The sequence below is a fragment of the Falco cherrug genome, chromosome 14, assembly GCF_023634085.1.
Source record: "Falco cherrug isolate bFalChe1 chromosome 14, bFalChe1.pri, whole genome shotgun sequence".
NCBI lineage: Eukaryota > Metazoa > Chordata > Aves > Falconiformes > Falconidae > Falco > Falco cherrug.
In genome coordinates this window covers 20,725,393-20,737,449 of record NC_073710.1, presented here as the reverse complement: position 1 = coordinate 20,737,449, position 12,057 = coordinate 20,725,393, and the positions used below count along the sequence as shown (strand labels likewise).

Here is a 12,057-nt window from a genome sequence, read left to right as displayed (position 1 = left end):
TGCGGTCAGAAATCTGATTGCTTCAGAAGCGAGCAGCATGGTATGACCTTGCAGTCTGAGCATGACCAGGACTGTTCAGTGCTTCAGGAGGAGTCTCACAGTCCAGGATAAGCTGGTCTGGGCCATTCAGGTGCTCCATCCTTTGGGTTAGTACCAAGCTCCAGCTCCAGCCTGCACCTGTGCAGTACTGAATTACTGGAGATGCCAGCCTGTGTCGCGTTGCTCTAGTTGGGTGCCTTTGCAAGACTCACAAGCAATGTAATAAAGGCATAAAACTGCAGTGAAGCAGTGCGGGGTCAGTTTGTGATAAAAAACTACAGCTCCAGGTCACTGTTTTTCTAAGGGGCCGTGTCCCAGGTCCTTACTCAGCAGCTGGCAACATCTGCCTCGCAGTTTCCATTTGGTCTTGAACTTTTGGGTAGCCATTCTGATAAATGTGTGTGAGAGAAGGGCGCGCTGCTGATTTTTTTTGCAGTTCTACAATATGCTTTTTCAGGAAGGAGGAGCAGCAAATGGCAATATGGAAAACTCTGTAACAGCTTCAGCTCTAAGCCATGTCATTTGTTCAGATTTCCACAAATATTAAGTCTTTGTAGGCAGCTGTGAATTCTTTCGGACACTCTGGGTATGACAGATCTGTCTTGTTGCCCCCATTTAGGATTTTGGGAACTATCACCTTGGCGTCATGTCCTGGATCATACCCGTCTTTGTTGGTTTGTCATGCTTTGGATCCGTTAATGGATCTCTCTTCACTTCTTCCCGGTAGGTTTCTTGCTCAATTTTGTGGGTTTTGTTTACGAGTCGTGCTTAATGCCTCTTCGTTTGGAGCTGTCCTCCAAAGAGTGGCTGTGGGTAGACACAAAGTCTAAAGGATCTGGAGGCCATGTGGGGAATGCAGAAAAAAAAAGTGAGGCTTTAAAACCATATCCAGTTTAAAGGAAAAACTTTTAGTGATCTTAGTCTTCTATTCCTCAGGCAAAGTCCTGTTGAAGTTATTAGAACATAAACACAGGTTTGGGGCTCAGTGATGTTGCCCAAGAAAGTGGTGTAATGAAAAGCAGAAACTTAAGAAACTTCAGGGCTGAGAATCCCTCCAGAAAGCGGAGAAAAGATGGGCCAGAACAGGGACTGAGATAGTTCCAGCTCTGACACACATCTCCCAGGTTGTCTTAGGAAAGTCACTTAATTCCTCTCTGCAAAGGAGGATATAAATACATTTTTTTTATTACACTCTTCATCTGTCTCCAGCCTTCCTTCTAGGACAGGGACTTTCCACTGTGTATGTGCAGAGCAGTCTGTGCTGGGGGCTGCTCCTGGAGGGCCCACTCCTGAGCCAGCGACTGGCAAAAGGGCACAGCTGGCATTGTGCAAGGCACTACCAGGGTGGAGAACCTGTGCGGAGCCTGGGCATCTCAGTCTTGCTGCCTTGACACTCTCTAGGCTGAGCCTGGGCTGTCCCTACTTGTTTTGTGCTGAAGACAAACCCCAGCCCGGGGCATAAGGTTGCAGAGGTGATAATTGTTCTGTCTCCTCCCCCCAGGCTGTTCTTTGTGGGGTCCCGAGAAGGACACTTGCCTTCAATCCTGTCTATGATTCACCCCAGACTTCTCACTCCTGTGCCATCCCTCATTTTTACGGTAAGCACCTGGGTCTGTGGTGGTGAGTGTTGACCTGGTATTGAAAAATAGTAGGATCCCATCCGAGCGGTTGGAGGGGGACTACTTGGGCACCACCTCCAGACACAGCCACTCCTGCATGTACCTAAAGGAGGGGATGGACCCTCCTCCTCCTCATATCCTCATATTTCACTTCTGTTTTGAAATTGCTTCAGGCAACTAGTTCTTCTAAAATGCCTGTATTTAGTGCTGTAACATACATGGCTCCGCCAACTCCCTTTGCTAATGGCTTTTTATTTTTTGGATGCAGTGCATCATGACCCTGCTCTATGCCTTCTCCAACAACATTTTCTCAGTCATCAACTTCTTCAGCTTCTTCAACTGGCTCTGCGTGGCTCTGGCCATCATTGGCATGATGTGGTTGCGTTACAAGAAGCCAGAGCTGGAGAGGCCCATCAAGGTGAGAACAGTGTGGTAATTGCATGGTCCTCCCTGAGCCCCTTCTCACCAAGTTCAAGTATGGCTGTTTGTCCTGTATGGAGGAGGGACTGGGGTTGCAAGCATGCAGGGGAAATGTTGTGTAGTAGCTAACACAGGTGTTTCTGCTGCATGGAATTTGCTAAATGCGGATCAGGGTGGGAGGACGAAGAGCTGCCGTGGCCATAGGGACATCAGCCTGAAGGAGACTCTGAGTGTCAGAGATGCAGCGTGCTATGGTGGGGTAGCCCAGCAGGAAGCTCTCGATGACTAACATATTCCCCAGGACAAATTACTGGCTGTGGCTCTCAGTGAAACACTCTGTACCATCACAGAATTAACTTTAAATAGTTTTTTAATAAAGCAGACAAACCCACGCCTGCCGAGATGAGAACTTTGTTCTTTTTGTCCTTGGCCAGCTTGGCAGTACCGCGTCCATCTGGGAGGAGGCCAAGATCATGTCAGCCACAAGCGTGTCTGCCTTCCTTAAAGGCATGTTTCTCACTCATCCCGCAGCACACGCAGGTCTCTGCCAGGCAACAGGCAGCCAGACAGAAACAAACTCTCAGACCTGTACCAGTGCCTTCCCAAAGGAACTCTTGGCAGGGTGTTTCCTTTGTTTTTTGGTTTTTCTTCTAAGACCTGGGCTGCTCAGAGCAGTGTAGCCGAGTCCCCTGAGAAACCGCTGTGAAGATGCTATGGCTTGTGCTGTGGTTGCTGCTGAATTTGATGCTGTACAGGTGCTTTTTATAAGGAATCATTCAAGTATGGAATTGGGGTCAAAAAAAAGGGTGCTGAGAAATGCTCACAGCTCTTGCAAGCCACATCTTTGTGCTTTGTTTTGCTGGTTTTAAAGGAACGTGTTAGGTGTTAACCTAACATCTGCTTTTTCTGGGGCTGATAAAGAGCACTGCCTATATCGATACCTTCCCCATGGCAATTCAAGGTCACGGTCCCCTTGTTCAGAGCACTGGGACAGACAGGAGCACCATCCATATAGGGGTCCCTGGTGGAACATGAACTTCTTCCCTCACCGGGCTGTACAGCAAGATAAACTTCCCTGGAAAGTGTACCCTGTTCCCCTGATACAACTTCTAACCTGTTCTTTGGGTCCTTGTTTAGGTGAACATCTGCCTGCCCATTTTCTTCATCCTGGCCTGCTTGTTTCTCATTGCTGTTTCCTTCTGGATGACGCCGAAGGAATGTGCGATTGGGTTTGCAATCATCTTCAGTGGGATCCCTGTTTACTTCTTTGGGGTCTGGTGGCAAAACAAGCCCAAGTGGGTTCTCCAAGGCATCTGTAAGTATTAGCAGTGAAAAGCAAGGGTGCAGCCTTGGCTTTTCCTCCAAAAATAGCAGGTTTTCGGTGAGCATGCTACAGCTAGTAGCTAGTACCGGCTCTCCTTTGTGTAGTGGCGGCTTCCAATGTCTTGGCTCAGATCAGTTCTTCTTTAATGGTAACAAGTTTTAACCTGATGATTACTGTATCTACTAAGCACCCAAAACGGACCCTGACTTGTGATAATAGCTAAGTTTGGGCCAAATACCATGTCTGTATTTTTTTTATCTTGGCAAACAGGTTGTTATGCAGTGGAGCGTAATATCCTGAGCACATTGCTGCCTTTCTTCTGCCTCCTGTAAAAGCGCAGGTCAAGCCTTTTCTCACCAGAGAGTCCCTTTCTAGTGGTGTAGGAAAGGAAAAGAAGAAACAGCCTAACGTTCTGAGCACAGTTGGCCTCAATTTGACTGCTGAAAATGCGTAATTAGTCCCAATCCATCGCTTAGCCAGTGCTAACGTTTCTGGTCCTGTCAAAGCCCTCCTTGGCATCAAAATGTGGCAGCAGGGCAGAGGGAGAGGAAGATCCTTTTGACATTTTCTCTTATTCTCTTACGAGTTTTTTTTTTTTTTAGCTATCTTCCTACAAGTTTTTCCAACAGCTGATGCTACACCACAGTGTGTTTTGAAGGGATGGAGAGGCTGTGCTTGGCACATGTAACCTCTGTCTGAACAACTGAATCAAGAAAGTCAATCCGTGTTGTCCAAGTAACTAAACTCTACCATCTGCCTCCTAGCTCTCATACAGCAGGCTGACCTAGAAAAGCAGACAAGTAGAAATGCCCAGCCTTAGCTGGATGCTTTTTATGAAGAAGAAAAAGGCTTTCAACAGTGCTCAGCAGCACTTGTTATTCTTTCCCCCCCATCTCTCTCTCTCCCTCTCTCACACACTCACTTTTTCATTCTGAGTATTAGGCTCAGTTCCTGGAAAAGCCATTTTTGCAGTGCTTGGGTGGCAAATTACCATATTGATTGTTTACCACCATCAAAAGCTTTAAGGAGAATATAGAAAATATTCTGGGAACATTTTGCGGGAATGATGATCCTGCAAATGTCCAGTTAGAAACATATGAACTTTAAACACATATATATTAATATATTGCAGGTAATTTGATCACCTCCAACTGATCTGGGTTTGACTTTGCGTGTATTTAGAATTAGTGCTAGCTTTACCTGGCAAGGCTATCTCGTGATCTCCAAACACACAGCGAAGCAGCAGAAAGCACAGGTGTGTTTGGATACCAGCTACCAGAACTAATGGGTGGAAAAATAAAGTTACTTCAGTTTAGCACCTTTCCTGTGCAAACTTGCATTTGAAATGCTTCCTTTACTCCTCACCTGCTCTGTGCAGGGCAGTGGCCTCTGCCTTCTGGCAGGTTTTCTGCCCAGGTTTTGCCCTGGGTACTTGAGCCTTTAAGGAAGCTATGTGCACATAGAGCCGAGGTCTCCAAAATTGGAAGTAAAAGCATCAGCTTTTTATATTTTCTATGCCCTTTTGTGCTGTTGTGCCTGAGTCAGTTTTGTCTGCTTGTAGTTATGGCATTTAAAGATAGTTACCCTATCACCACACAATTAGAAACTGCTGTCGGGAGGGACCAGAGGCTCTCTTGGGGCAGTACTGCATCCTTGCTGCAGGAGCAAAGCTCCCAGTGTTACACATTGAGGTTCTGGGCATGAATAGAGAGTAGCCCATGGCTTATTTGCTTTCAAGTCTTAAATTGTATTTGGACTAATCTTGCTCAGAATCACGGTGGGGAGGCAAATGGGTCAGCCTTTCAGAGGCAGAGCATCATGAACCAAGACCAAGATACATGTTGGGCCCCTGCGTGCGATTTCTGACCTGTACTTTGCTTTCTTCCCCGCAGTCTCTGCAACAGTCCTGTGCCAGAAGCTGATGGAAGTGGTTCCACAAGAATCATAAGCAGGAAAAGCAGAGACATTCAGCTCGAGGAAACGCACAATATTATTTTAAGACAACACAAGGAGAAAATGCTTCTGATCCCTCGTAAACGAAACCTAGGCACTGGAGCAGCCCGTTGGAGCTCTTCGTGTCTGACAGCACGCCCCCAGCTCTGCCTTGCCTCCTCCAGCCCCTCCATCACCACCCTTTAGCCTGGCAGATGAGCAGCCCTGAGATGAGAAGTTCTTGGTACGAACGTGGGTCAGAAGGAGGAATTCCTGCTGGCAGCTTCAAAGGGGTCCTGCCTGCCCGGCAGCAGCGAGTCCGATCAGCATCTCTGTGTGTGTGTGATACCGAGAGCTGTACTTCAGTTCCATGTAGGCTTACTGGGCTTGGGTCTGGGATCCCTCAGATGATGGCAGATCTGCTTGCAAGCCTGGTTTGAGTGTTTTCAGCCTTACAAACGTGCCTGGGGCTGGGACTGTCACAGAGCTGCAGGGTGGTTCTGAGCCTGGCCCTCCTGCCTTACCTAGTCAAGGGAGGGTGGTTGGGAAGCAAAGGTTGGCTGAAGATGGCTCATGTGCTCACACACACACAAACTCATACCAAAATACATGCTGCTGGATGCTTTGACTGTGTCCACTGGAGTGACTTAGGTGAGACAAGGCAGAGCAGTGTCAGTGTCAGACAAATGATGTGGGGAGGCCTCATCTGACTTTCATTGCGTTCCTGACTAGAGCACTCAGGGTCCCCTGCCACTGTCTGGCTTTAAACTCTCAGATCCAAGCCATCTCCCTGCTACTGAGCCGGTCCTCTGGGATGCTTTTCACCAAACGTCCATCCCATGGCCCTGTGAATTAGCACTGGGGCAGGTGCAGGCCTGAGGGTGGAGTTCCTCCTGATAAACCCAGGAAATTGCAATTATCAGAAGGCCAAGTCCTTGGCTTGCTCACTCCATGTTTTTCCGCAGATAAGCTATCGTCCAGCATGGGATGAGCAACACCATGCTCTCCGAATGGCCCTGTTCATTGCCTGCAGTGTGATTCGTGTTTTCCCCTGAACCATTTGCAAAGAGAAAATAAGAGTGGGATTCCCTTAGCTCATTCCCTGGGGTCTGTCTGTGCATTGCCTGTTGCCATTCCCTCCGTTATGCTGTGTCTCTTCTAGAACGTGCAGTGGAGATGGGACCAGCTGGATCTGGGGGCACAGAAAAGGGCAGATGTCCCCAGAACGGCTGGAGCCTGGCTTTAATCTTGGGCTGCTGTAGATGGTCTGTTTGGCTCTAAGAAATAGGGCCTGGGGGCCTCGGAACTGCAGCATTTGGCTTGGTGAGATGCCCCCACCAACACCCTCCCATTCAGGGAGTGGTCTCTGAGCATAAAACCCACAATCCGCATGTGAAATCTTGTTTTGCTGTTGTGGGTGGTGCAGTCCCATCCCCTGACCCCACCCCAAATCTCTCTAGTTCCCGAGTAGCCAAAACTGTCCTCTTAGGAACACGTTGCTTCATTTGGTCAAAAGCATCACCTTTTCAGCAAAACTGCAGTTCTTGAACAATTTGCTTATTACGCCTCTGCGCTCAAGGTGATAGTTGGAAATCAAAAGCATCTTTTTCCCCATAAGGGAGCTGCTTCAGTCTCTGCTACAGATCTTTGTGCTTGTGCTTTGTGCAAATGGGTTGTTGAACTACTTTTTCTCCTCATTATTTTTGTAACCTAAGCCATTTGGAAGCCGGGATCCTCCAAAAGCTAATGCTTTCTCCTTGTAGCATAGAGTTATTTTGGATGAAGAGGCATTAAGGACACCAATGGTACTAGCTCATGCTTTGTCCTTGTAAGAAGTTCCTTAGCAAAAAAAAAAAGTGTGTGTTCTAGCAGGTGGCAGCTTCTGTTCAAGTGTGTGTGACAATGACCGTGCCTATGTCAGCGAGTATCTATGTGCAGCTTTTTGCTATTGCTTCATCAGCCACGCGTCTTTACTTTGAGGCAGTGCAGGAGGAACGGGCGAGACAATCATCACGCTGAAAAACTTTGCTGTCAGGTTGCTTATTCAATGGCAGCACCATGTAGAGATACCCAGGCCAGCTCAGGTGCCACTTCATGTGTTTTAGCGTTGAGCTTTCCAGGAGCTAAGTTAACCTGTGGAGAGTTGCAGCTGGTTTGGGTGTACCTACAGTGCAGAAGAACCCAAAGTTTATGGCCAGTGCCTGGCTGTTCAGGGACCTACGTGCAATGAATTGGAGCATCTCCGATCCAGTGCCTGCGGAGAGGCGTTTGCATAAATAAGGTCATGAACCATAAAACCTAAACTCAATTTTTGGAATCCTCGTCCAGCTGAAGGCTGAGATGTTTTGGCAGGGTAGTGATGGGAAATTGCTGCTTATGCTGGACCTGTGTCATGGAGCGAGAACCTCAGTCTGTCACCTTCCACTTGGTCTGCAGCTTTTTTGGCTGTAGCGGTCTCAGAGCCAGCTTCCTGCAGGGCCTGGGTTCAGTGGAGGGACTCAGTGCTAGCAGATACCAGCAGAATTATTTGTGATGCAAAGGAAAGGGATTTTAGCTCTCATCCACCTCAGTCCAACATAAATTAGCACTCAAGTCCCATCCACAGAGCGCTCAGAAATGGGTCCAAATCTCCCAGAGGCGTGGGGTTACTTGGTTTGGACACATCTTTAAACGAGTTTCATCAGTGATGAAGACCATCACTACATTATATCCTCTTGGTGAACCTTTTCACACTGGTTTTGACAAGGAGATGTCACACTGAGAAATATTTTTTTATTAATTAACCAATCTTAATTAAATCCTTAACTCGCTTGCTGGCTCTTTATGAATATTCATGATTTTTCACTTGCTGCTGAAGATCTTTCTCTTGTACTAACCTGCTGGCTCTGGCATTGATACCATATGTTTCATGGTGATCTTGCCAGCATCTCCCTGGCAATAGAGCTACAGGAAGAAACTGAACCAGGTACCAGCACAGAATGACAAAAATGTTGAACAGCTCACATCTCAATGCTGACCTTTCAAAAACCTGACTTCTTTTATCCCTGATTCATTGACCCCAATAGTTCCCCAGCACCACTAGTGCTTGGTGATACGGCTGTAAGAGGTTGGGTTGTTTTTTTCCTGGAGGCTAGGGAGATAAAGAGTAAGGGGGTAAAACTGAATTTCATTTTATAAAGAAAACACAATAAAATAATTTCTCGAGTGGGTGAAACTGATGCTAACAGCATCTGCTGTCCAGTGTGACAGCTTGTAACACAGATCAGCAGACAGGAGTGTCTCCTGCCCTCAGGGGCATGCCGTGTTCAGCTGGATTTTGGTATGGCAAGAGAGACAGAATACATCCCCATGAAGACTTCCTTGCTGCTTGATTTCCTGAAATGTGGAATGACACATGTCACAGAGGGTGAAATGAGCAACAGAGACTTCACAGAAAATTTCTTATCTTTCCCAGCACTGGATGTGGGATTTTTTTCTGTTGTTTCTCTGCTTGTGCTCTTTTGAGCCTGTGATCAGTCACATCTGTTGCAAGCCAGCAAGGGAGATAAACCCTTGCCGCAAAGGATACATAGAACCACAGTGACCGTGAGTTTATTTTCCTAAACAGTAGCTACAGTTAAAGGATGTTCCATGTGAATCTATTTCATATGGCAAAGATAGCTGGAGTGGTCATGTCAGTGGAATCATGGAATTGTTTAGATTGGAAGAGACCTTTAAGATCATCAGGTCCAACTGTGGAGCCAAGGCTATGTATTTCTGCAAGCAATGGCAGTGCTGCAGTAGCCCCTCGGTCCTTGTACTAAACCCCCCTTTCAATTATTGCTACTCTTAGCTTGTTTTTAAGTGTTCAGACTCCCAGGCAGTTGGTGGTTGGGGTGTGCACGGAATAGCATCCTGCAGGGGTTGCTCAACAGTAGGGCAGGGGTGTGCAGGAGCTGGGGGCCGGGCACTTCCTTACCCATTGGGTTCCTCTTTCTGAACAAGAAACCTTCCTGACTGAGAGGGGAACCAGCCCCGCTCAGCCCTGCAAAATCTCCTGGCCAAAAGTCGGGGGGATTTAGGTCATCTTGGGTAGAATGTATTATTATTTTTTTTTAAACTTCCTGCAGTATTTGCAGTGTTTTCCATCTCGGATACCATGTTCTGGTAAACACGCTTTTGTTTTTAATGGCACCCTCTGTGGATACTAAGTTCAAAGGGACTCTGTCACTGTTGAACAAACTTTAACGACCCTTCAACTGGATTGAGGTTTGTAATAAGTGGCTTTGTTGTCCTCCGAGCCCTCTCCCTGTGGGTGGCTCAGGCAGGACAATAAATTGGGCTCCTCCGCTGTGGGTCTGCCCAGGAGCGGAGCCCGTGAGGGGCAGTGGTTTTGCAGCAGAGGTCTTTGCCGTGGCTGCCGCTTCCCAACATGGGGAGGTGTTTGCAGTGACAGAGTCCTGGTCCAGCTGTGGGAAATCACAGGGAAGGCTTCCACTCAGTCTGGAAAGGTACCCGTGCCTTCAGCTGAGACTGCAGTGTCCTTGGGCTTTAATAAAAAATAAAAATAAAAAAAAGAAAAAAAGGAAATGACCAAATGTCATTACACAACACTCTGGCTGTTTGGGGCTATTCTTGTGGGATGCCAGCTTTTTCATCAACCCGTTGCACAACTCCATTTCTAGTGACATCAAAGGGGAAGGCAACGTTGGCTATTGAGAAAGGGCTGGAACAAAGCTTCCTACTGGAGCTTGGGAAAGGGCAGCCCAGGGGTGGGATGGCTCTGGTTCCCCTGCAGGGCTCATGCTGAGGTCTGCTGGCCAGTGTCGCAACCTCGGCAGAGCCCTGTGTACTGAATCACAGCTTTGTGCTGGCCCTGGGAGCCTGGCGAGCATCTCCAGCTGTGGGCCGGGCCAGCGCGGCTGGAGCCGGCGGTGCCTGGCTGCTGACCAGGGAGCACAGCAGCCGACTTCCTGCGGCGATGGGAATCTGCTCCCGTGCCTCCGCTGGGGACCTTGCCCAGGCTGGGGCATCCCTTGAGACCTTGGCACCGAGGGATGCTCAAAGGGCTCTCCATTTCTGGTAGCTTCTTGAGGAGTTACAGCCCGCCAGCCTTATGCTGGTTTTGCCCGTACTTGACAAGTTTCTTCCCAGTTTACATGGTCCAAACTGGAACTAGTAGGTGGGGTGTGGGGGGGGTGCGTGTGTGCGTGGGATGCTCTGGGCTTGGTGGAACGAAGAGCTCCCCGTTTGGTGCAGATGCTCTCACCCACAAGATGTAGTAGTAGGAAATGTGGCTCGGGTTAGGTCCCCCCTAAGGAACCAATGTCCAGAGGATTATTTCTTTGCTTTTAGCCCCCTGTTCCTTGCGTGAGAAGGGGTGTTGCTTCCTCCAGCTGTTGAAGTGTTAATGAGAAAAAAAATTATTTTTTTAAATATTGAATTAATTTTTAAATGGCCTAAAAGAGACTTTATATCTACATCTAAATTGTTCCCGTTGGGTGATGTTCATCTCTGCGCAGGGGCTCTGTAAGCACTCGGATGCTCTCCTGCATCCCAGCCAGCGGGACGTGGCACTGCAGGGCCTGGCTGCATCTCCTGCGCTGGGATGAATATCACATGTAGGGAAAAAGTCCTTATCTGTTCAGAGGACAGGGTGAGGTCTGTGTCCCACCTAAATCCATGCAAAAGGAGAATTTCAAGTGGTACCCAGACCTTGCACTGGCCCGCAGAACATAAAGAGGGTGAAATTCACTTGTAGTGAATAATCTGACGCGTCAGAGATACCGTTCTTCTAAAGTTTGTATTTTTGTTGGTTTTTTAAAAACACAGAAAAAAAAAGATCTTAACATACAGAAGAAAATCTAGATCTGATTTACAATTTTGTTATATTTGATTGCTTTAAAAATATTTTACTAATTTAAATGTTGCTGTAGATGACTATTTATTTTAAGGGGTAAATATCTTTTAGTCTTAATACTTCTACAGTAAGCGCTGTCTATTTACAATGTTTGTGTTCCTGTCAACACAGCTATTCCACGACTGACTGAGTGCTGGTCAGCCAGTAGTAACTTAATCAAATTGCCTTGTAAAACAAGATGTCTCCTGCAATGGATTTTTTCTAGTATTTCTTGATTCTTTTATGTCTGTGTTTAACAAATCTGTTAAATGTTTGGGTTGTTCTATGTTTTGGGTCATTGTTTTGTTTTTTTTTTTTAACAAAGAAAGCTGAATTACAACTTTCTTGTTGCTGGTCTTTGCCTCTAAAACTTGTCTTTTGCAAAAGGTTGCCTTGTTTATCCCAGATCCACCAGCATCTGAGCCCTGGGATTCCAAGTGTTTCTCTTGCAGATGGGTCTAGAAGCACAGCTGAGTGACGACAGCATCTGTTCCTCTGTCACCATCCTCCTTTTTAAAATTCTAGTTACCATTTCTAGGTTTGTATGTGTTAAGACTAAGGGAGTGGGAAAATGGATGAGCTTTGGGCGAGAGGTGGGAGCAGAACATGAATGTCCCAATTCTCAGCGTGTATCTGCATGGTTACATGATGGAGACACTGCTCATGCTGCTGAAAAGCCACTAGCCAAAAGACATCATAGAATGACCGAATGGTTTGGGTTGGAAGGGACCCTAAAGCCCCCCCAGTTCCACCCCCCCACCACGGGCAGGGACACCTGCCATAGCCCAGGCTGCCCCCAGCCCCGTCCAGCCTGGCCTGGGACACTGCCAGGGATGGGGCACCCA

General features: G+C 47.4%; 1 protein-coding gene across 1 annotated transcript in view; it reads left to right on the top strand.

The window, feature by feature from the left end:
* The window catches only part of SLC7A5 (solute carrier family 7 member 5), a 40,885-nt gene extending 29,333 nt beyond the window's left edge, over positions 1-11,552 (top strand). The window contains exons 6-10 of the mRNA XM_005432310.4: positions 659-762; positions 1,541-1,637; positions 1,927-2,076; positions 3,216-3,393; positions 5,295-11,552. Of these exons, the coding sequence (XP_005432367.3) occupies positions 659-762; positions 1,541-1,637; positions 1,927-2,076; positions 3,216-3,393; positions 5,295-5,350 (585 nt within the window). The 3' untranslated portion in view covers positions 5,351-11,552. The remainder of the gene's footprint in view (positions 1-658; positions 763-1,540; positions 1,638-1,926; positions 2,077-3,215; positions 3,394-5,294) is intronic.
* The last annotated feature ends 505 nt before the right edge of the window (positions 11,553-12,057 follow it).